Genomic DNA, 23485 nt, shown 5'->3' with positions numbered 1-23485 from the left:
AATTAGTTTTGTTAGTATTATTTACTTCTTCTCTCTCTCTCTCTCTCTCTCTCTCTCTCTCTCTCTCTCTTTCTTTTCAGTTCATTTCAAACAGATTACATTAATTCATAAAAAACTTAAAAAGTGAACACTTTTCAAGTTTAAATCAGGTATAACTTGAGTTTGGATTAGATCCAGATTATATTATCTGGATTCATCTCTTTAATACATTCAAAGGAATGGATATCTAGACATTTTAATGTAGTCTTGAATAAAGATACACATGGCATTTCAATATGAAATATTATACTCATCCGCAAAAAATATGAGTCACTATTGATATAGTGACCGTATTTTTTGTGAGTTTATTTTTATAAAAATTGGTAAGGTAAACAACGGAATTAATCCATCGTTCTACTTTTATTACTGTTTTTTGTAGCGGAGTGCATTTTAAAGTTTTTTCATTTTAGAAACTTTCAAGCAATAAAAGAAGGTAACATCGGGCGGATCGCAAAACTGGAGATAATCACAAAAAATTAGTTCTTCCTTCATTCTATTCTTTATTCTATTGTAGTGGTTGCTCGAACTCATTTTTTCTGACTCCCGGGTACGTTTCCGAGAAACTGCAATACTGTTATACATAAGAATAGGACAAAAATATTTCTACTATATGCAGTATAAAATAAAAGAAAACTTTCAGTCAAACCGGAAAAGTCAAGGTCTTAAAAGAAAAGAAAATTTCTTTTTAATTTCTCGACTTGTAATTTTTTAATTCTTTTGTTTCTTTTATTCTTTTCAATTTAAAAGAATATATCCATAGCAAAGATTGTTTGTCTCTTTTTCATCAGGTATCATAAAAGATAGGAATTGTTCTTTAAAACACTTATTTTCCGCATAAATGCAATTTGCAGAAGTGTCTAAGAAAATAAGTATTTTAAAATAAGAATTTTCTAAATGTTATTAATAATATTTAAACATATAATTATTTGCTTAAAGACGGAAGTTGTGAAATTGTTATAAAATGATAAAATAAAAATATTTAATGTCGAGCTCGCAAGTCGTCGCTCATGTTTCCTTTCGCATGAATATCTAAGTATGACGAAAGAGAAATTTCACGCTTGTCTCCAGATCGAGATGAGCGAATCTCCGCCTCTTGTCGCGCACTATTGGTCCAACAGCCTCTGCCAATCGCAGCATCCTTCTGTATCCGCGAAGGGAGGAAGTGCACGCACGATGCACACGGGCACACAAGCGCGCACGTGCGTGCGTATAATCACATATTGTTAGCTGCGTATATAGGTACGCTTGGGCAAGAAGGGCAAGGAAACATGGCTCGACACGGTTTTCTACGTTCGTCGTTTCGAGAGATTAGCTCTTCATCTATTTTCTACTTTCAGAAATGTATACATGTGTACATCTGCGTCTAACATCAAATCTTGTCATAACTGTATAATTTGCAATTCTATTCGCGCAGGGAATCTAAAATAAATATAGATTTATTCTTCAGAAACTTTATATAAATTTCGAAGATAAGTAATTAAATTTGTGGTGGCATCTTGTATGTATACATATATTGTCGATTGCGAAATTTTAATTAAGCATTTAAATTTTAAATAAACAAACCTTGATCGCTATATTAATCTATCTATTATCTATCTATTAATTATCTATCTATTTTTTTATTCTATCTATTTATTATCTATCTATTAATCTATCTATATTAATATATTAATAGATCTATATATCTATCTATATTTAAATTATAATAAAAGCTAACTTCATAATTTTATAAAAATTTTACAATTTCTTCCACTTTATGTGTAGATATTACAGTTAGACGTATACACATAAAAAGAATAATTATATTGAAATATCTAAAAATTTAACTAGATATAGATCTGAAAATAATTTTATTAGATCATCAAAATAATTACAGAGAAATATCTGAAACATAATGAAGTGCTGCAAAAAGATTTCGATATTTCAACAACTAATTTAAATGTCTTACATAATTATTTTAACAAAATTTATTTTAACAAAAAGTCTAACAAAATTATTTTTAGATATATCTAGTTAAATTTTTAAATATTTCAACAAAACTGTCTTTCCCGTGCAGATATTATTAATTGCGTTTCAATTTCTGTCTATAAAATCTCACTTTAAAACTTTATGTGTAATTATAAATTCAAAAATCTTTTTCAATTTTCTAGACATTATTTAAAAATCTTACTTTAAAAAATACAATTTTGTAATTATAAATTCAAAAATCATTTTTAATCTTTTGAACATCATTAATTAAAAGGCAACGATAAATACATAAACATACTCGTGATAAAAATCGTACGCTTCTCGAGGGACGACGAAGATCAATATCGCGGACGTTTCTGCGTTGCCAAAGAAACTTGAATACTCGCGCTATATATTGCAAACACCCATGTTATGAAGCATGCAGGATGTCGAACCGAGGAAGGATACAAAGCGAGAACGAGCTTTCCTGGCAACGAAGGGCGTACGAGCGTCACCGTTTTAGGGTAAGCACTCATGAATTATAAATTCAAGTTACTTTTGATATTCAATTCTGTTTAATATTTTATCGGTCAATGTTTTTTTCATCTCTCTTGATGAAAGCTCCGAGAATCTAACTAAACCCTCAATGCTAAAGATAGTTTCGTAGAGGCAATTTTCAAATAAAAAACGATAAAATAAATAATATAATTGCGCGAGTTTACATTATTTACAGAAGCTCTTTATAAAAATCGTTTGTATGTCAAACGATATAATTATACGCATTATATTCGTGTAGTTTTATGTTAAGTTTAAAATTTTTTAAGGAATTACATTGTATATTAATCTTTAAAGAGCGGGGATTTATTTTTAAAATCTTACTGAGATCTTATTTTTAATGAGATTTATTATAGTTCATTATTTTATTGTATTCCTTGCAAATTATACTATTTTAGTACCATTAAAGTGGTTTTTCTATAAAAAAAATTTAAAACAAAGACATTCCAAAGAACACCAAGTAATAAATTATTTTATTTTAACGCCATGAAAGTCAAAATGATGATTTTTTATTAGAAAATTTTAATGTTTATTAACGTTAACATTCAAAATAAAGTCGTTTTGATTTTTTATTGACTTTATGTGTTCTTTAGGATAGAATATAAACTGTACCATCCATATAAAATTAGTCGACAAAAACGAAAGAGACAGGGCGCGAAGACGGTCAAGTAAGTTTTATCTTTTTTTATTTCACAATCACAATATCTTAGAAAGAGAAGGAAATTGGCCGTTTTTAGGAATTTGACTATCTTTCTCTTTCTTTTTTTTTTACCACAATTGATGTTCTTTGTTAGATATCGATGATGTAATAGCTTATGTCTTTGATTCAAAAAACAAGTTAAAAGACATACTAGTAGGAATTTTCAAGATTTACTGAAGATAGTTAAACCTTTTTTTTCTCCTAATTCTAAATTTCATGCTGTGACAATGTCACAGCATGAAACTTAAAATTTATGATTGCAACTCGTGTTGTATTTTGCAGGTAAAAACAGCTAGACCGACGGTAGATGTGAATCCACCAAAGGGCAGACCTCACGTCACGTTCAACGCAAAGAGATTGCAGCTGGAACGTGAACGGCAGGAGCGGATTCTCAAGGACAATTTCATCTTGCTGAAGAAACTCCGCGAAATTATGCACCGGAAGCGACGTATCGTGGAAGACACTCAACGGGTCCAATGGCAGGAATCTAGATGCGTCAGAGTTCGTTAAGGAAATCTCGACAGAATGCTTATTTGCCATTGTATTACTTGTGATTTACATTGCATATAAGCTCGTATATTTTATATGCAATATGAAAAGTAGATTCTAACAATCAATCTTTAACGAATCTTTTCTAATAATATAAATTTCTAATATAAATTTCTTAATACAATCCTTTATCTCTGCTGTGGATCTTCTAATAAATGCTTTCAGTAATATTTCCAAAACTGCATTTTCGCTCTTTCCTACTCTCGAAATCAATAATTTGTATATTAAACCGTGAATTCGAATTCCTTTTAAATTGTCGTAATAAGAACTACGTACACGTACGTTTTTATTCTTCTGAAGATAAATTATGCAATATTTTTTAGATCATTTTTTACAATATAAAATTTAATTAATTTTATTTATATCGTGCACTGATATATTTCGTTTAATTAATTTAATTGATATTTAATTTACTTTGCTACTGAATTAAGCTTTAAAACTGATATTGTTAAAAATCACGTTGACATCAATTTGCCTTTTGTTTTGAAATTCTAATCGATATATGAATTATTTGATATACCGTTAATGCATCAAGAAGAGAGGTTAGAGTTTTGCAAATAATATTGTATTTTTTTTCAATGGTAAACTAAGCGTTTCTTACATTAATATATATTATAGATTTACATATATATTTCTAATTATTTGAAAATTTTATACTCTATACTTTTATACGTTAGGATACATACGGATAAATCTTCTGCTAGTTTAATAATCTTCAAAATATTGAATTCTTATTAATATATTTTGAATATATGTATATATATATATATTGAATATACCAATGAAGAAATGTTATTTTATAAAAGAGAGTAAAATCTCTTAAAGATAGAAAATTGTTTCTTTTTAAAGACTGACTCAATTTTCACTCTTCAGAATAAGATCCACTCCAAAGAATTTAAAGAGTTATAAATTCTGTTAATCTTTCTATTAATATAATGCTATAAATAAATCCAATAAATCCAATCTATCATTATTGTATAAAATCATTATTATGTGTGCATTCTTATTCTTCAATTTGATTAAGAACAAATGGAAGACAAAAACTATGATGAGGAAAAAGCCGAAGAGAAGCTGGCTGAAGAGGAAGATTATGGTGAAGAGGCTCAATACGAAGAGCCTGAATATGGAGAGCCTGAATTCGAAGAACCTAAATATGAAGAGCCTGAATACGAATCAATGATTCCGTTGGACGAGGTCGAGCGTGATACACGCTTGTTGACATATGCTGAGGCCGGTGAATGCCTTCACAATTTAGGAAAATGTATCACGCTGTACGAGTATGCCTATCTCAACCTGGATGCCTCGGATAGAGGTCTTACGGATATCAGCGTGATAGCATCCTTCAAACATGTTCGTTATGTGAACGTATCGGGAAATAAATTGACATCAGAAGCACTGTGTGCACTCGAGACGATACCATATCTGCAGACACTGCGAGCGGACCGAAATTGTCTGACCAGTGTGGAGTTAAAGCCAATGCCATATCTACAGGTGACCCCATCACGCTTTGATTCTCGTTCAAATGAGGTTTAAATTCATCGAGAAATCCTACACATAACAAATATGTATTAGTAATGTCCATTTCTATCAATGTAATTTAATTGTAATCACAGTTCAACTTATTCTTCATCTTTTTCTGATATTCTTATTATTAGAATTAGAAAAAGGACTGTTCTTAAATCAACTATAATATATTTATATGTATACAAGCAAAATATTGTAATTTTGATTTGATTTGATTTGTATTGATGCAAGATTTCTGACTGAGCAAGTCTTAAATTGAGTGCAATGTAATACTTGCATCAACACAAATTCAATCAAATGTAGACTAAAATCTTTGAAACAAAATTACAATATTTTTGTTTATATATAAACATATTATGGTTGAGTAAGAATAGTCTTTTTTTCTGTGATAGAAAAGGATAAAAGATAAATAGAGATTAAATAATACTTATTAATTGTAAGATTACTTTGGAAGTATTATTATCTGAATTATATTACAAGTCTGAAAGTAATCGGCACATAGTCATATATCTCAGATTTATTTAAAATACATATAGATTTATTATTTTAATATAGCTGACTTTGATCGTAATAGACGTTTCTCTTAAACGACACACGATACATGTTTTCTTGCTGGATTACTCTTAGTAAATTACTATATAGAAATTCTGCGTAATGCAATTGTAATAATTTATTAAAACGCAAACAATCCAGCAGAAAAAAGCATTGTGTGCCGCAGGTTTTATTTAGTTGTTAAGAAGAGAGACTAAATATTTTCAGAAATTAAATATTTTCATTAAAGTTAATTTACATTAATTTTATAATTGGACATAAAACGGTTTTAAAAATGTAGGAGCTCACTCTAAACTGGAATAAGCTAACAGATATATCTGGCATCCGTCATAAATCGCTCGAGCGCCTGGAGTTGAACCATAACGATATTCGTACAATGAATGTGGATCCTCAAATTCTCGTAAACTTGAGGACTTTGGAACTACGCGGCAATGCACTCGTCAGTACTGCAGGTACTGAGACACGCAAAAACGAGATCATTACATAGACTTGCATACTTTTGTTGATTATGATTTAATATTTTCTTATGTAATTTTTTGCGCTGAATCCGAATCTGACTACAGAATTGCTCTATCAAGATTTCGAGATCTTAATCTAAAACTGTCAAAAAAGCCATTTTCAACCATATTCGAAATTAAATTAAAAATGGAGAAAATTTTTGTTGTCAAATCAACAGTATCATTTACTACTATACGGTCCCTTCAAAATTCATTTTGAACCATCTCAAAACAATTTTTTCTTCTCTGAGATATATTAATTTGAAGTTCGATAAATTATACAGAAATGTATGGAAAAGTTATAACTTTCCATCGTAACGACATTGGAACGATGTCTTTTCGAGGAACTGTTTCTGACTAGGAACTTAGTCTCTAAGACAAAGTGGATGACTCCCTGACCAGTTAATTGCTTTTACAATAATTTATGAAATCTGATTACTTCTGGAATTTTAAATGTGATGAGAGAAGAACGTATCACACAAACGACGTTCTAATTCACGTAGTTTTGAAAAAAGAAAAGGAATTATATACATAAATTGTAAAAGCAACTTAACTAGCCAGGGAATCATTCATGTTGCTTTCACTGGCCGGAGAGTCACTCACTGATCGTAAAAATCTACACAAAAAGGATGATTTTGCTGAAGTATCTAAAAATTTTGCTAAATATAAACCTGAAAATAATTTTATTGGACCTACAAAATAATTATGTGGGACGCTTAAATTGCAATAGTTGCTAGAATTAAAATTTTTTACAGCATTGCTTATCATGCTTGTGTTCTTAATTAATTTGATGGTCCAACAAAATTATTTGCAGATCTGTATCTAAATTAGATACTTCAATAAAATTGTTCTTTTTGTTTGGGAAATGCCAAATATCTTAAACGATTAAGAAAGGAGGAGGCTAAAAACTCCGACTTCTCTCCCAGTAAAAAATAACTCATCAAATTGATATCAAATCGACATTGATACAATGATTTCAAAGTCAATACAATATTAATTCAATGTCTAATTGATGGTCATTTCTCGTTGGACTCTGAATAATGTTCAAATTCCTTACTTCTCGAAGGAATCTGCTGTCCCAATCTAACACGGCTATTTCTGGCTGAGAATCAAATTGAGAAGATTGAAAACCTCGGAGTCCTTGTGAACTTGACGACGTTACACTTGCGAAGTAACAAACTCGCGAATCTAGACGGTTTCACCGAGCAATGTCGTAGTTTGAACTATGTGAATCTTCGCGACAACGAGCTTCCGAGGATTTCAGAGTTGAAAAAGCTAGATTGTTTACCAAATCTGGAAACGCTTATCGTCCTGGGAAATCCTCTTTTGAGGGAAGAGAAAGAAGAGAAGGAATATAGACGAATCATTCTGACAATGCTTCCAAAATTGAAAAGGATCGATAAAGATCCAGTGCTAGATCAAGAAAGAAACGAGGCGAAGGAGTTGCTTAAAAAAATACAAAAGAACAAATCCAAATTTGAAGACTTCGATTTGAAAGATTAAAGATTATACGCGTTGAAACAGAGAGACCAGTATTTGACCGTGTAATTTCATCAAAAACATAATTTCATATCTTGATTCTAAAAAAAAATATTTTCTTTAATTAATTATCGTCATTGTTATATGTTCAAAATTTCTTATTAATAGTTATTTATTTTAAAAAATCTCAATTAATGTTCCTCTCTTTCATATTATTAATTTAAATTGTAATTATAAATTGTATTGTAAATTGTATTAAGTATTATCTTCTAGTTTTAGTATAGATAATTAATATAAATAAAATAACTAATTTTTTATTAATTTAACGAAAATTTTATCGAAAACAAGTCATATTTATATTATTAATTTAATTCAAAATATTTCATTAATGAAACTCGATTTAACAAACTTTAAAGACATTGAGGACTTATTTTGGAATAAAACTGCATATTGCGATAATCTACACTAAGTTTGAGAAATATTCAATATTTCTGGTATATAACACTTTACAATCCATAATTCTACCAACTTACGCCATCTTGTGATGGCAATATGTATTCGCATTTTCGAAGTACAGCCTGACTTATCGATCCTATTTAAATTACATTAGATCGATAAATAAGTCGATAAATCAGATTGTTAACTTAATTCAATGAATAAATGCACTGTATCATTAATGATACTTATGTAATTCATATATTATTTATATAATAATAATAATTATTATTATATAATAATTATTATTATATAATATAATACCAAACCTAATTACATTAAATTATGTTTAGTTAATTAATAATAAATATCAATTAAAACGACTATGCTCAACAAAGAAAGCAGCTTTGCAACTATTGTAAATTCTTTAATATATGATTGATTTATTGGTTTATAGATTTAAATCCAGTAAAGGTTTTAGAATGAGACTTGCAATCGTATTAAAGAATTTTACAATTGCACAGCTGCTTTTTCTGCACAATCATTCAGGGTAATTATGATTACATGATTACGCGCATTCGCGATTTTTTAGACTATCTATTTTATTATAATTTATTCCAATAAATTATCCAATAAAACAAATGATCAATGATGAATAATCCCCAAAATATCTCATATAATCATTATTTATATCTATTCTATAATACGTAACAAATAAAATTGGAACAATCAACTATTTTCAATTGCCCGTTTCGAACATGGCTACTCGATCCGAAAAATCTCGTCCAAAATGCTGATCGCTGCGAACGTAATCGCGATGAAATCGCGAATACGAAACGAAAAATAACGGTTCATATCCAGCGGTTAATACTAATGTCGATGTCATTCGTCAAGCAACAATAATAAATGCATAAATGTACCTCTTGACGGCAATTTCCTTCTCATTTCCGGACCCGGCAAACTCTCGCATTTTCACAAACAACGCGCGCGACAAGAACTGAAACGGTGACGTATTTGAGCGCAGTCACGTGATGTCGCGGCAGCGATAATCGAATCTCGAAGAATCACGTGATCCGACACAATCTCGCGTCTCGCCTTCGGCCACCTTCGGTTATTTCGGCGCAACGTTCTCGCAGTGATGGTATCAGTATATCATTTCATAGGTTATTAGATTGAACGTTCGCAATTCGCAGTTTCGCACTCTCATTCGCCTTCTACATACCGATCTGAGCACAACACACTGAAACACCATGTCCGGCAAGCCTCCGTATAAAATCGGTAAGTGTCAAATATCACAAACGATTGAATCACGACATTTTCAAAATAAAGCGAATGCGGAATGCACGTGCTCGTACCTGTTATGGAGCAATGTATTCGTCGCTCCAATCGCAATCTATAATAGCATGAACGAGCGCGCGAGATTATTTTTAATATCGCATTCGATATTAAATACGCAGTTATTAATTACGCAGCGTATCGAGGATGATGTTATGAATTATATGCCTGTTAAAAATATTAAAAATATTTAAACTTAACTTTTAGCCTTCGGATAATCTTCGGTTTACTAATCAGAATTATAATCGAATTTCTCGTTAAAATTTTAATGACAGTGATGTAATGGAATAAAATGGGTTAAAAATATTTTCAGAATGTTAATAGTACTAACAACTAAATGAGATTACACTCAACGTTGTTAAGATTTTTATGACGGTGATGATTAAAGTATAAAAATAACTATTTCCTTATGTTGTGGATAGTAATATCTATGCTCTACATATTTTGTAATATATAATTAAATATTACAAATATGTATTTTGTAACAATGTATTTTTTTTTTAATAATTCTTACCTTTACTTTTTTTGATAATCAAGTAATTGGAAAAAATATAAGCTCATATTTAACACAGGAGATATGTATTATTAATATATTATTATAATATTAAATTATTAATATATAAAATATTTGTTATTATATATACATATAATATTACATATAAATATATTTGAAAAATCTTATAAAATGTATATATATATATGTGTACATCATTTTATAAGGTGTCAATGTATATATAACATTGTATGTATATAATTAATATACAGTACCCGCCAAAAATCCCGGGTCACCTAAATAATTTTTAAATGGTTCGAGATATAGGACTGAAATTTACAGGAATACAACGGGATTGTAAAATCTATCATTGAATCTCAAAGAAAGCCATCTTAAGAAAGCCTGAAAATTTTAAATGACATGTGAGTCGAGTGAAGGCTCGTTTGAAAAGGCTTTTCGAGGTAAGAACAACGCGGATTGACCGAAATCTCTAAGATTTTTTTTCACAGAGTTAGAGGCTCCGCAAAATAAAAGGAACAGCGAATAGAAAATTTCAACCTATCAGAAATCATGTATTGTGGAATACACAGTTTCTGATAGATTGAAATTTTTATTTTCTGTTCTCTGTTCCTTTTATTGTGCGGAGTCCCTTATGATCATTGAACATGTTATTTATGTCTTGTGTGCTCACGTAAACAATTTTATCACATAAACAATTTTTTCATATCGTATGCCAGTTATATATGATATGAAACAGTAATGTTCCTTCAAAGAGCGATACATTACTTATCTACTTATCTTCTTTCTTTGCTTTAATAATTTTCATTCTAATATATTTCTATTGTCAGAAAATGCTTTTGACCGGAAAAGGTGAGCTCCATATTTGAATAACAATATTCAAATGATTATATTTATAATAATTATGCGAAAAAAATCGTAGAGATCTCGATCGGTTCACATTGTTCCCGTCTTGAAAAATCCTTTCAAACGAGCCTTTATTCGATTCTATTTAAGATTTTCAGACCCCCTTCTCCTCCCTCCCTCCGGGAATATTAAAGTAGGTTTTTGAGGTTCAATATAGATAGATTTTACGATCTCTGTAAATTTCAATCCTACATCTCGAATCATTCAGAAATTATTCAGATGGCTCGAGACTTTTGGCGAGTACTGTATATACTTTATTATATTTGATATTACGTATAATTTATATATATATAATCAAATTCATAAATTATATATATTTACGTATATAATTATATGAAGCTTCTTAGTTTTGACGATTTTTCTTAATTGGATTTAATTGGAATAAATTCCTTGACAGCCGACCTCTCCCTGGCGGAATGGGGTCGTAAAGAGATCACCCTGGCGGAGAATGAGATGCCAGGGCTTATGTCGATTAGAAAAAAATATGGTCCATCCAAGGTGTTGAAAGGTGCTCGGATCGCCGGTTGTCTTCATATGACCGTGCAAACTGCAGTGCTAATTGAGACCCTGGTGGAGCTTGGCGCAGAAGTAAGCATTAACAATTCTTAAGTTATGATTAGACAAAAGATTAAGATTAAGATTGAATTGGAATCTAATTCAGAAGAAATTCTAAATCAGAAAGAAAAATAAATCTCAAGTTTAGTAAACTTTACATTGATTGATTAAATTTCAATCTGTTCTCAATCTCACTCTCACTAGTCTGATCACGACTTTAAGGTTTACATGTAAAAACTTTTAATAATCATAAGACTGTCGGGTGTTCTAAGAAAACGTGAAATCGCAATTTTTATTGTGATTGATCGATTTGTTTAATCAGTTAAATTATAAACTAATTACAATACCATATTAGCATCTTAAGATATTATTTAAGATAATCTTGAAATATGAACACACAGACTATGAATACTGATCTTAGTTGTAAATAACAAAATGCTGATGGAATTTCACATAGCTATTTACTTAGTGGCAAGAAACATGCGAAGATAAATTCATAATATACACGTAAATATTATCATCGTTGATCTTTTTATCTCTCCTGTAAATCTGAATATATCACATTCAGTCGAAAATATTTTTTTCTTGACGTGCTATTCTAATTATAGTAACTCTCATATTGTAATATTCATGAATAAGTATTAGAAATATGAGAAAATAAATATGAGAAAAGACCTCTTCTTTCCATTTCAAAGAATTTCTCGTTGAATACATCTTTACAAAAACCTTTGATAAGGATCTATTTTATGAATTAATTTTTTATATTCAATGTATTTTTTCTGAATTAATATCTAGTTATAATTATAAAAATTATTTATTTTAAAAATCAGGATCATGTAAATTATTTTTGCTATCAAGAAAAAGTCTTTTTTTTTAAACTTTCTACGAATTTAAGGTGTGTGTGTGTGTGTGTGTGTGTGCGCGTGCGTGCGTGTGTGTGTGTGTACATATGTATGTTACATTAAAATGGAAAGAATTTTATCAATCTTAAAAGTAGTTTTGGGTATAAAAATCCCTAATTTTATTTAGAAATTAATATCTGAATCGAATATTAATTAATTTTTATATTGCAGGTACAATGGTCGTCCTGTAACATATTTAGCACGCAAGATCACGCAGCAGCGGCAATAGTGAAGACTGGAGTGCCGGTATATGCATGGAAGGGAGAAACCGAGGAAGAGTATATCTGGTGTATTGAGCAAACCCTCGTGTTCCGGGATGGTAAACCATTCAACTTGATTCTTGATGATGGTGGCGATCTGACCAATCTTGTACATACAAAGTATCCACAATATCTCAAGGAATGTCGCGGTCTGTCCGAGGAAACCACCACTGGTGTACACAATCTCTATCGCATGATGAAGGAAGGTACACTCAAAGTGCCAGCGATTAATGTCAACGACTCCGTCACCAAGGTTTGTATTTGCATACTCTCACAAAAGCAAAATCACGTATTAACAAGTTTATGAATAGTTTATGGATAAGCTATCAGTATAGAATTGACGCTTAAAGTGTGTCAATAAATTAGAAGAAAATATCATTAATGATTATTTGATTAGAATTTAATAGTCACTGTTTGCACGAATTAGGATAAATATGAAATTATGAAAAGATAATGACAACGGTCTGATAAATGACGGAACTGATAAATGGATGATAAGTAATTTGTAAATGCGTTAATACTTGCAGAAATCATGACGCAATGCATGACATTGCTCATTCAAAAATAAACTTATGTTTCACATAGTTATAGTTTGCAATGTTTTTCAAAATAAAAATAAAGAATTAAAATAGGAAATTAAAAGAATTAAATTCACAAAACTCTATTAATATATAAGTAACGAAGCTAACTTGGCCTTATATTTTTTTGTAGAATAAATTCGACAATTTGTACGGATGCAGGGAATCATTGATAGATGGTATCAAGAGAGCGACTGATATAATGATTGCCGGAAAAGTGTGTGTGGTAGCCGGATATGGAGACGTGGGTAAGGGATCTGCGCAAAGTCTTAGAGCTCTCGGGGGTCGTGTTATCATCACAGAAATCGATCCCATCAATGCACTTCAAGCAGCTATGGAAGGATACGAGGTACATTAAAAAGGAAACTCGATGAATTATAAAATTGTCAAATTATCGTCTCGATTACTGATTGCACGTTATTGTACCTCATTATATTGTAAATTAGAATTAATAAGTGTTATCGCGAATAAGTGTTATCGTCAGATCTTAAGGTAGTTAATAAATATCTGTAATCCACAGGTAACAACGATGGATGAGGCGAGCACGAAGGGCCAAATATACGTCACCTCTACAGGGTGTAAGGACATCATTGTGGATCGTCACTTCATGAACATGCCGAACGACGCTATCGTCTGCAACATAGGACACTTTGATTGTGAGATTAATGTTGCGTGGCTAGAAAAGAACGCTGAGAAAACCAACATCAAGCCTCAAGTGGACAGATATCTATTGAAGAATGGCAGGTGTGTTTCGTATACTACTGTTGTGATTGTTAATGGATGGATCTTTCGATAAGTTAAATTTCACTTAATCATATTTCATACTTCAGGCATATTATCCTTCTCGCGGAAGGTCGTTTGGTGAATTTGGGTTGTGCGACGGGACATCCGAGCTTTGTCATGAGCAACTCGTTCACAAACCAGGTGCTTGCACAAATCGAACTCTGGACAAAATCAGACAAGTATTCGATTGATGTATATATGCTGCCGAAGAAGTTGGACGAGGAGGTCGCAGCGTTACATTTGAATCATTTGGGTGTGAAATTAACAACTCTCACGCCAGAACAAGCTAAATATTTGGATACACCTGTGGAAGGTCCTTATAAATCCGATCATTATCGATATTAGTCACTGTTCGATAAAAATTTATAAAAAAACATCAATTAAATTGTTACTGTAATTACGAAATTGTGATTTTATAAAGTATTTGAAACATTAAGTGTTTTTTTCTTTTTTTATACCGACAACTTCCAACAATAATTTAAGAGTCTAATTTATGTTTTAATAACATAAAAACTTTTTATTCATCTTTGGTCAATCAATTTTTTTTAGACAGAATTATCAATAATACGTAGAATAAAATGCATTTTATTCTTTTCTCATAACAATAACTATCACAGATCATGATTATGTACAGTTTCGTTTATATTATCTAAATTTTAAGAATTATCTATACTTTAAATAGTACTGAATTTTCCTGCAAGCAATGACAGCCGCAGCCCGTGGGACATACTACCTCTTTAGCAAACCACGCGGCTAAATGCTCGATGTGTCCACCGTGACCACAAAACATGCAGGAATTACTCGCACCTAGATTTTTCAACGAAAACAAAACTTTTAACTTTATTTGAGATTAAAATACTTCTTGAGTTTAGCTCTTATATAAAAGACCACGAACCTCTGACTGTAACATGGCAAACGATACATTGGAAGCTTAACCCTTTGCAATTAGCACATTGTGGACCTGGACTAATCTTGCCGCAGATTCGACACTCATTCTGCAACTCAACATCCTTCTGTACATTGTTCGAGGACGCGCTTAGATGTTTCAACACATGCGCCCGAGCATCCAACAGCTCCCACCTGTGCAACGCCTCGGCATACGCCTTCTTGTAACCATCATATAAGGCCGTATATTTCTCATCAAACAATCTGCATAAAATATTCAGCATTTATCAAATAAACGCTTTAATGAGTAAATCAAAACTTAAAGAGAAACCTTTGAAAGCTAATACAGGTTATAAGTGTGTAATTATAATAAAGTGTGTAATTATAATATATATTATGATACTCTTATAATAATGTATATAATAAAACACTTACAACCTGTTGGCTCTCAAATGCTTCTCTTTAACGTTTTGATTCAACATTTATATTGCGGTACGAAATATATTCGCCCAAGCATGGAAATTTCGAATGATATTAATGATAAATATTTCTAAGAAGATATTTAAAATATCTATGATATTTTAAATCTATATATTTTATATCTATGATATTTTTCAAACATATTAATATTATTTTTAGTCTTAGAACATACTTAATGTTTTTCGCAGAGTCTCCAAAGTCTTGGATGACTTTTAAATCATCTAAAGACTCCGACCACGAATTCGATCGATGTTGCTTCAGATTCTGAAAATTCCATCCTTCTAATGTGGTATCTGCCAGATGTATTGTGTGATAAGGCGAACCGCCAGGCTGCAGGAAAATATATTGAATAGAACAGATTCACAATTGAAATACGTATATCAGCTATATACTATGAGATATACACAATACACACGCGTATAATATACAGCGTGCGCGCGCACGCACACACACACACACACACACACACACACACACACACACAAAATATAATTACACAAAATAATTAATATTAGTATCTATATGGTAATTAGTTTGTATGAGGTATGCGTAACTTCATTATGCAAACAGCACATGTCGTTTAACTTTAATTAGCTTTCGCAAAAATAACGCGCTATTATACGTTATTTTTTTTCTTTTTCTTTATCGCGTCCTTACACATATGTAACGTAAACTTTATGCCTAGATTATAATTATAATAAACAAATCCATTTTCGGTGGTAACACTTTCGGTCCGATGCCGAGAGACGAACACAAGATATAGACAAATGTACAAAACAGAGAATCCTAAAAACCAATATTCCAAACGCTTTTACTGTTTTAACTGTTAAAACTGTTAAAACTTTTTTAACAAAACTCAGAAATCTTACCTTTAACCACCATTTTCCTACGGAAAGCTTCTATAACAAACGTAACATTGTATCGTTAGCGGTGATAAATACAATGATAAATATAATTAAAAAAGATTATGTATGCCAATACAGTATGTTGTTGCTTTTTACAACATACGCAAGCAATACATGTGTTACATAACATTGTGTAACACAGTATATAGTTCTGTACTTAAATTTCTAACTATAACAAATCGATAAAATCGCTGTATTTGCTGTGTCGCTTTATATTATTTTACAAATATCAAATTTTTATATTTTATTACTATTTATTTTTTTAGAATTCTTTGATAAGAGCTTTTAAGATTATATTCAGATATGTTCGGATATAAATGTATGAGGCCTTTTTTTTTATTTCATTCTAGTAGTGAAATAAAAAACTAAGCAACGTTCAAATCAGCTACAAATTCACATTGTACGATTAAGTTCCGTTGCTGGAAAGCCTGTGTACATCTATTATAAAATGATGTACAAAAATTAAATTTTAATCATCGTACGTGGTTCAAAAAATTCTCTTAAAATTGTGAATAATATCTGAATACTGAATCAGTTGAAGTGCAATGTATTTATTAATATTATTTATGATTAAATATGCATACTGTACCGTCGCCATATTCGTGTCAAACAAATTACACATCACTTAAAAAAAATCATTATAAATTCCCTCATGCATCGGCAGAAAGAGACACTGTGCTGTGCATAAAAGTTTCTATTCTTAACAAATATTAAGAAATGCGTATGCAAAGTAGAAAGCGAAAATGTGATTGGTGTAATGTACATATAATTTCTACTTTGCGGGACAAAGTAGTTGTGTCATGAAGAGAAATTTTCAAGTGATATACAACCTGCGCCTCTTGCTCTTTCATACAAACTGTATACTTACACTAACATTCACGGATTTACTGGTCAGTCTAGTTTGCAAAGCGTCCGTGTTCTCGGATCGATAGCTAAGTGCGCAGCTCAGCATGCCGGCCATCTGAACATCAGACTGCTTAGCGTAATGTTGTATTCTAAATAAAACAGAAATTACATATAAAATAAAAATGATACAATCGATTAATTAAAATAATCAATAAGCTGGAAAGATTTAAGTTAAATTTTGTTTTCAAATATGATCCTTGATTTTTTAAGGTTTAACAGATTTAAAAAATTAATATTAATTTTATTATTTTAATATTAATTTTAAATCTTCATTGAACAGAAAATGTTAAATTAATTAAAAATTATTCCATTATTAGATTTAATATCATTTGGATCAAATATCTTCTTTTTTCGAATATAATTGTTTTGTAATTGTTATAATATATAATATAACAAAATGAAAAATAATACTTACAAGAAATGAATTAAGTTTTGGCCCCAAGGATGTAAAGGCCATGGAGCATTGATATCAGGAGAATGACTTGATTGGTAAGAATTTTGCTCAGTGTTGGATGGTGGCGGCGAAATGATTAAACCAGCTAAACACCAAGTCTGAGTTAAGTCGGATCTTTCCAACGTAGCAGCCACGTTTGCATTGTGCTGATACATAGATGAAATATCAGCGGTGTTAATTCTAAAAAGAAATAAAATATTTTCATTAATAAAATATTACAATATTTGCACAACATATATAATTGAGGCGTCGGATGGTTCCTCACTTGATCCGCGGATTCATAATCTGCAAGTCCAGGTTCGATTCCATCCGCGTCTCACATTTCGCGATTTCCCGCTGACTCTGTGTTATACTTAAGGAATTTATTGCTGATCTGTGATTAAGTTAGAAGGCTTAAGGCCGTTGCGAATTATACGAAAGGGACTTATTTGAATATTTTACTTTGAATTGAAATGATATTATAATAATTGTAAGTTTTAAACAAGCAAGGCCTCCGCTCTCCGAGGAAATTATCGCTGGATCCTTGATCCTTATTTGGAAATCCAAATAAGAGCCTTAAAAAGAAGAACGTATATAATTGTCGTACTCACGTATATTTTTCGGCAAGCTCTTTATTGACAAAGAATAATGACGAAACATCGTATATGATAACCATCGGATGACAATTCTTGAAGTACGATCGATCATGCATTCTACCCGCCCCATGCAATCCACGTCGAAGATCCTTCTGCTGATAAATTGCAGTTACATAAATAACGTATATATGACATACATAAATTACTATTCTTGTTTATATCAATTTAAATATTTCTTACACGATCTTGAAAATAATATGAGCTGATAGACATGTTATCGTTAGTTGGCACATAGGAACTTCGGTACATGTGTATGAAAGGTTCGCCGTTACCGATGCTATTGTCCAAGGCGGACAGTGCTCTGGGTGTCGCGTCTCCCGGTTTCATCATTGATCTTCTCGCGTAGGAAGGACGGCCGAAACAAACGAGGATACCTGTTCAGAAAACGATTAGAAGAACGCAAAGTTGAAAGAAGAGCGTATACGCACCCACACAAGAAAATTTAGCACCAGATGTTCTAGGAAATGGTATATAGGAGTCCTGATAGTTCGCGCAGATATTGGGGGAGCTCAAGAAATTACTATTATCCTGCATGTGATATAAGTGTCCACTCTCGTCCTCGTCTTTCTTGCACATCTGTTGAACACAACACAAATCAAAATTTTTATTTGTATGCTGATAATAATCCTTAAATAATTTTTCGATATGGCATATCTAGTTTTCTTTTTCCATTGCTTATAACTTTTTTTTATTAATAAAGATATATACATTTGTTTGGTATCATTATGTTTCTTAATGCTTGACGTTTTAATTAAAAATAATTTCTTACAATATGTTTATTTTTATGAAAATTCTAAGCAATCGATTGGGTATGTTATATTGAAATGATTCGAAGTTATTCCCATGTGATGTTAAGGATTAATTCGAAGAGAAGATTCGCTTACTTGCTCTAAAGTTATATTTAGTTGCCGGAGGCATGGTTCCAAGCACGATCTGTTCTTTTTGACGCGATGCTGAGCAGTTTGCACGAGAACTTTCAGCAGTTTAGTCATTGTCGCGTTGTCGATCGTTGTGCCGGGGCAAAACTGGAATGTCGGTTGTGCGCTACATGGATAATTTACGGGGAAATTTACTTTTAATATCACATTGTAGTTCTTTGTACACGCGGTTATCGTACAACTCCTCTCCACTACGTCCATCGCGTTTACCTAAAACAAAACGCAAATGTTAGTTATTTCAAATCATCTGGTCTCTTTCATGTATCATCTTTCATGTATCTAAAGTATTACCTCTATATTTGGTATATTCATATTAATCAAAGAAAATTCCTGCTGCAAACTCTTTGGCTGAGTAGGAGACGAGACTTTTTTGGAATTGTCTGGAAGGCTGATCGTCTCAGATTGCGGCACAGGTTCGTCCACTTTGGTCGTAATGTAATTTATCTCAGGCTCGCTCTGAGAAGTGTTCAGCTGCAGTTCTTGGACGGATTGCAGAGTTCCTGCAAAAATATTTCTTATATACAAAAAAAATTTTATCACACAAATATCTCACAATGTGTTCTACGTACTTAAATTATTCTCTTCGGAATACTGACTGTAGACTGATAGGCCATCATCTATACCATTGCTGCATAACTGAAAATAAGAAATATTTCTTAATACTTCTGAAGTTTCCACGTATTCTCTTCAAAGGAGTTATGCGGTTATTTTCATGTCTTAATATATCAATAAATATTATGATATTTAATAATGTATCACGACAAAGATCACTCATAAGCCGCGTAGTTCCTTTGAAGAAACATTTTTATTGCTTGCAATTTGGATACTTCAAAATTGTGAGAAACATAAATCGCATCTTACTTTTTTTATAAATGGACTGATTTTAAATATCCTCAAACATTGATCCTTGGACCATGTAACAAGTTCAAATTCGCTGTTTTCTATAAGTAGATACGAATAGAATTATAGCGATATACTTTCTATAACTCTCTTCTTTCTATAATATATTTTCAAAAATTTCTCAATATAACAACCTAGTTTTAAATGCCGCCATTGAAATTCAAGCACAACATCCGTGTGGCCCACAAACGTATATATTGGCGCACTGAGGTTTGACGTGTTCCATAGTAAAAGACTGTTTTCTCCACGTCGTAATTGCGGCACCACTATCGTCACTAAACCCTCTCCAAAGGGCTGCAAACAGATTTACGAATAATGTATCATATGGAGTACAATTGCAACATAAAAATTTCTAAATTCTACATCTATGTTCCTACCGTATATCTTGCTCTCCATACAGGAGAATTTGTCGTTAAAATACTCTCGGCTCTACGCGGGTTGACAATATCGAAAATCTTAACGGTGCAGTCTTGACTCGACGTTGCCAATTGATTTTGTTGAAAGGGACACCAATCTAAACCATGTATCTAAAATTTTACATTGATTTGAATATTTTTTTACAAAACCCACTAATTAGTAATAAACAATATAATAAACTTGTCATACTTTTGTCAAGTGGGCTGTTATATACTGCACAGGACTCGTTGCCTTCCGCTGGTCCCATATCTTGACATCTCCATCGTGCGCTGTAGCCAAGATATGAGATGACAGTGGATTCCAACATACTTGGGATGATCCCGCTAGGAAAGACATAAAAACTGTTATTTTTTCAGTCAAAAAAGAATCAAGTATCTTCCTTTTATTATATCTTCCATCTTACCAACTGCAGACAAAGACAAGCATGGTTTTCTCTGATCTCGTATGTCCCAGATATGTATAAATGTATCAATACTGCAAGAAGCAATGATATCCGGTTCCTTAGGATGCCAACTCAAATCACTAACTACCCGTGTGTGAGCTTTCAGACTCTGAGTAGTTTGCAACTCGTAACCTCCTGCTCCACTGAAGTTCAATATTTCGATTCGCGTGTTGCTCTAAAAGAAAATTATTTCAAAACAAGATATAACAAAATACATATATATATTTTTCCATATAGTATAAAGCAGCAAGATTCTAATTGTCTATATTGTTAATTAGCCAATTTAATATTTTCCTATTGATGCACTTATAGAAATCTAATAATGCCAATACTAAAAGACAGTAATTATTTCTTTTTAAAGCAGTTGTTCAATACTTTTAGTACTCCAAATAAATAATTAATTATACTGCCTTTTAATAATAAATTAGCTAGTATTAATTATAATCAGTATTTGCATTGTGTCCTTGATGAAAAATATTCATGTCGTTGCACAGGTTTTATAATAAAAAAAGCTGATACTGCAACTATATACTGACATTAAGTGCTTCATTTAATATATCGGTACGAATGTCATTTGTTATTTATTGAATGTCAAAAAAGATAGAATGATGTTTGTATCATTAAATAAAAAGCAAGTGCCATGCTATCTGGATTCTTTCTATGTTTCTATGTTTCCAATAATATAAAATTTTTGGTGATATATTTGCATATATTTGTGTATAGGAGATAGATAGAATCTTACAGAAATCGCACACAAGTGACAATTTAAATCGCATGGGTTCCATTCGGCAGAGCCAACCTCATATTTACTCTGTCGCTGAAACTTCTTCACCGTATTTACATCCTCGTCCAAATGTTTCACGGCTAAGTATCTGCGCCTAGAGAAAAATTTTTGTATTTATTTAGTATCAATAAAAAAAAATAATAGAGTATTTAAAACACAATAATAGACTAAATAATATTTTTCACACATTAAACACGTAAGTTTCAAGAATATCTTTGAAATAATTTTATTCTATCAAAAACTTGAATATTAATTATTCATAAATTAATAAAAATTACTAAATATTTGCCATAAATTTAAAGCACAGTAACTAAATTCATATTTTTTTTACATAAAACATATGAGTTTCAACAGTGCTTTTCAGGTAATCTCTTTCTTTCACAAAGACTTGTGTGTGGCTGCTAATTATTTATAAATTAATAAATATTATTAAATATTTGCCGTAAGCAATCGTTGATTTTTAAGAATTACTTACCCGGCCAACAGAACGTAATTGCCGGTCGCATCTACTGCCATGGTGTTAGCCTAAATAAAACACGAAATAAATCCTCATTTCTCCGGTGCAACAAGAATTGTTACTTCTCACAGGAGAAGACACTTTGTTGACCAACCTGTAAGTCGCGGTGCTCCGTGACCACGTAGTCGCTGTTTCGTTTCGACATTTTGACCAATTTTGATTAAATAAACTTTGAAGCTCCTGTTTACGACAGGCTGTCACACCATCCTCATTTCGCTGATCCTGCTGGAGCCTGCGCTAGTTTTGCGAGGTTAAGATCGCTCCAAATAAATACAGCCGAGCCGACGCGTGCGCCATGATTAAATCGCTACATATATATGCACACTATGCATATAGAATGTTTTTATTATATAAAAAGATGTTTTAAAATAGCATCACAGAGTTATTAAAAGATATGCTAATTGTTAATTATTTAATCCTTTTTCTACATCCTTTATGTTGTATGTCTTCAATCTCTGTTGATGTATTATTTAATTATATTATCTCGAATCTGTAATGACATGTTTGTTAATTTGAAAAATTGTATTAAATTTTTATATTTAACATGAATAATCCGAAGATAGGCTACACTAATTCGTAAATGGATTTCGACTAATTGGTTCCATTAATGTAAAATTAATTCTAATCTCGGATCAATTCTTTATCCTTTTTTAATACTAAATGTTCACTTTTAAGAATAATGTAGATTAATTTTAATCTCGGTTTAATTTATTCTTTATCCTTTTCCAATTCCTAGAATTAGAAAAAGATAAAATGTAAGTTAAACCAAGATTAATCTATAATGATAAAAATGAATATAATTCTAAAAATTAACGAAAGAACAAATAATAATTTTAATCTCGCTTCAATCTACTCTTTATCTTTTTTTCATTTCAAAATAATTAGAGAAGACAATAAACAATAAATCAAACTGAAATTAAAGTTAAAATCTTACATCAGTAGAATCGAGTCTTCGTGTTTTAAATTGTGGATTTTGTCGTCTTCTGTGGTCTTTTTCCCTCTCCTTCGTTCCTGTTTACATTTCGCATGCAATCGTCTCGTTTCAACAAACAGGGAGTGCAAGAGTTGCAGCCGAGAGAGAGAGAGAGAGAGAGAGAGAGAGAGAGAGAGAGAGT

General features: G+C 31.3%; 4 protein-coding genes across 4 annotated transcripts; 3 read left to right on the top strand and 1 right to left on the bottom strand.

The window, feature by feature from the left end:
• Positions 1 to 2432: 2432 nt before the first annotated feature.
• On the top strand, positions 2433 to 3751 carry LOC105621273. The gene is made up of 2 exons (XM_012202743.1): positions 2433 to 2510; positions 3524 to 3751. Exons 1-2 carry the CDS (start codon positions 2433 to 2435, stop codon positions 3749 to 3751), a joined length of 306 nt encoding a protein of 101 aa, XP_012058133.1.
• Positions 3752 to 4819: 1068 nt separating this feature from the next.
• LOC105621272 (leucine-rich repeat-containing protein 23-like) lies at positions 4820 to 7866 on the top strand. The gene is made up of 3 exons (XM_012202742.1): positions 4820 to 5281; positions 6147 to 6318; positions 7430 to 7866. The coding sequence occupies exons 1-3, from the start codon at positions 4820 to 4822 to the stop codon at positions 7864 to 7866; spliced, it is 1071 nt and encodes a 356-aa protein (XP_012058132.1).
• A 1661-nt stretch (positions 7867 to 9527) lies between these two features.
• LOC105621099 (adenosylhomocysteinase) lies at positions 9528 to 14516 on the top strand. The gene is made up of 6 exons (XM_012202571.1): positions 9528 to 9555; positions 11427 to 11617; positions 12658 to 12999; positions 13458 to 13673; positions 13845 to 14068; positions 14155 to 14516. The coding sequence occupies exons 1-6, from the start codon at positions 9528 to 9530 to the stop codon at positions 14450 to 14452; spliced, it is 1299 nt and encodes a 432-aa protein (XP_012057961.1). The 3' UTR covers positions 14453 to 14516.
• Positions 14517 to 14774: 258 nt separating this feature from the next.
• LOC105621098 (WD repeat-containing protein 59) lies at positions 14775 to 22515 on the bottom strand. Its single transcript, XM_012202570.1, has 20 exons — positions 22465 to 22515; positions 22329 to 22378; positions 21812 to 21947; positions 21031 to 21244; positions 20817 to 20950; positions 20588 to 20737; positions 20345 to 20504; positions 20172 to 20251; positions 19880 to 19946; positions 19602 to 19810; positions 19257 to 19520; positions 18801 to 18948; positions 18553 to 18746; positions 18328 to 18467; positions 17699 to 17917; positions 17246 to 17372; positions 16342 to 16371; positions 15645 to 15802; positions 15003 to 15256; positions 14775 to 14914 (listed from the first exon to the last, which is right to left on the bottom strand). Exons 1-20 carry the CDS (start codon positions 22513 to 22515, stop codon positions 14775 to 14777), a joined length of 2925 nt encoding a protein of 974 aa, XP_012057960.1.
• Positions 22516 to 23485: the final 970 nt, after the last annotated feature.

This window comes from Atta cephalotes (genome assembly GCF_000143395.1).
Source record: "Atta cephalotes unplaced genomic scaffold scaffold00032, whole genome shotgun sequence".
Lineage (NCBI taxonomy): Eukaryota > Metazoa > Arthropoda > Insecta > Hymenoptera > Formicidae > Atta > Atta cephalotes.
This window is presented reverse-complemented; position numbering and strand designations above follow the sequence as displayed.

What these genes read in the sequence shown, in the direction of transcription:
- LOC105621273 (XM_012202743.1), top strand. Translation starts at nt 2,433, where the DNA reads ATGTCGAACCGAGGAAGGATACAAAGCGAGAACGAGCTTTCCTGGCAA. An exon ending in ACGAGCGTCACCGTTTTAGG is followed by an intron (nt 2,511 to 3,523) that starts GTAAGCACTCAT and finishes TGTATTTTGCAG; the next exon opens with GTAAAAACAGCTAGACCGAC.
- LOC105621272 (XM_012202742.1), top strand. Translation starts at nt 4,820, where the DNA reads ATGGAAGACAAAAACTATGATGAGGAAAAAGCCGAAGAGAAGCTGGCT. An exon ending in AGCCAATGCCATATCTACAG is followed by an intron (nt 5,282 to 6,146) that starts GTGACCCCATCA and finishes TTAAAAATGTAG; the next exon opens with GAGCTCACTCTAAACTGGAA. An exon ending in TGCACTCGTCAGTACTGCAG is followed by an intron (nt 6,319 to 7,429) that starts GTACTGAGACAC and finishes TACTTCTCGAAG; the next exon opens with GAATCTGCTGTCCCAATCTA.
- LOC105621099 (XM_012202571.1), top strand. Translation starts at nt 9,528, where the DNA reads ATGTCCGGCAAGCCTCCGTATAAAATCG. An exon ending in CAAGCCTCCGTATAAAATCG is followed by an intron (nt 9,556 to 11,426) that starts GTAAGTGTCAAA and finishes ATTCCTTGACAG; the next exon opens with CCGACCTCTCCCTGGCGGAA. An exon ending in CAGCTATGGAAGGATACGAG is followed by an intron (nt 13,674 to 13,844) that starts GTACATTAAAAA and finishes TGTAATCCACAG; the next exon opens with GTAACAACGATGGATGAGGC.
- LOC105621098 (XM_012202570.1), bottom strand. Translation starts at nt 22,515, where the DNA reads ATGTCGAAACGAAACAGCGACTACGTGGTCACGGAGCACCGCGACTTA. An exon ending in TTCCGAAGAGAATAATTTAA is followed by an intron (nt 19,811 to 19,879) that starts GTACGTAGAACA and finishes ATATTTTTGCAG; the next exon opens with GAACTCTGCAATCCGTCCAA. An exon ending in GAGCTTGCCGAAAAATATAC is followed by an intron (nt 17,918 to 18,327) that starts GTGAGTACGACA and finishes ATTTCTTTTTAG; the next exon opens with AATTAACACCGCTGATATTT.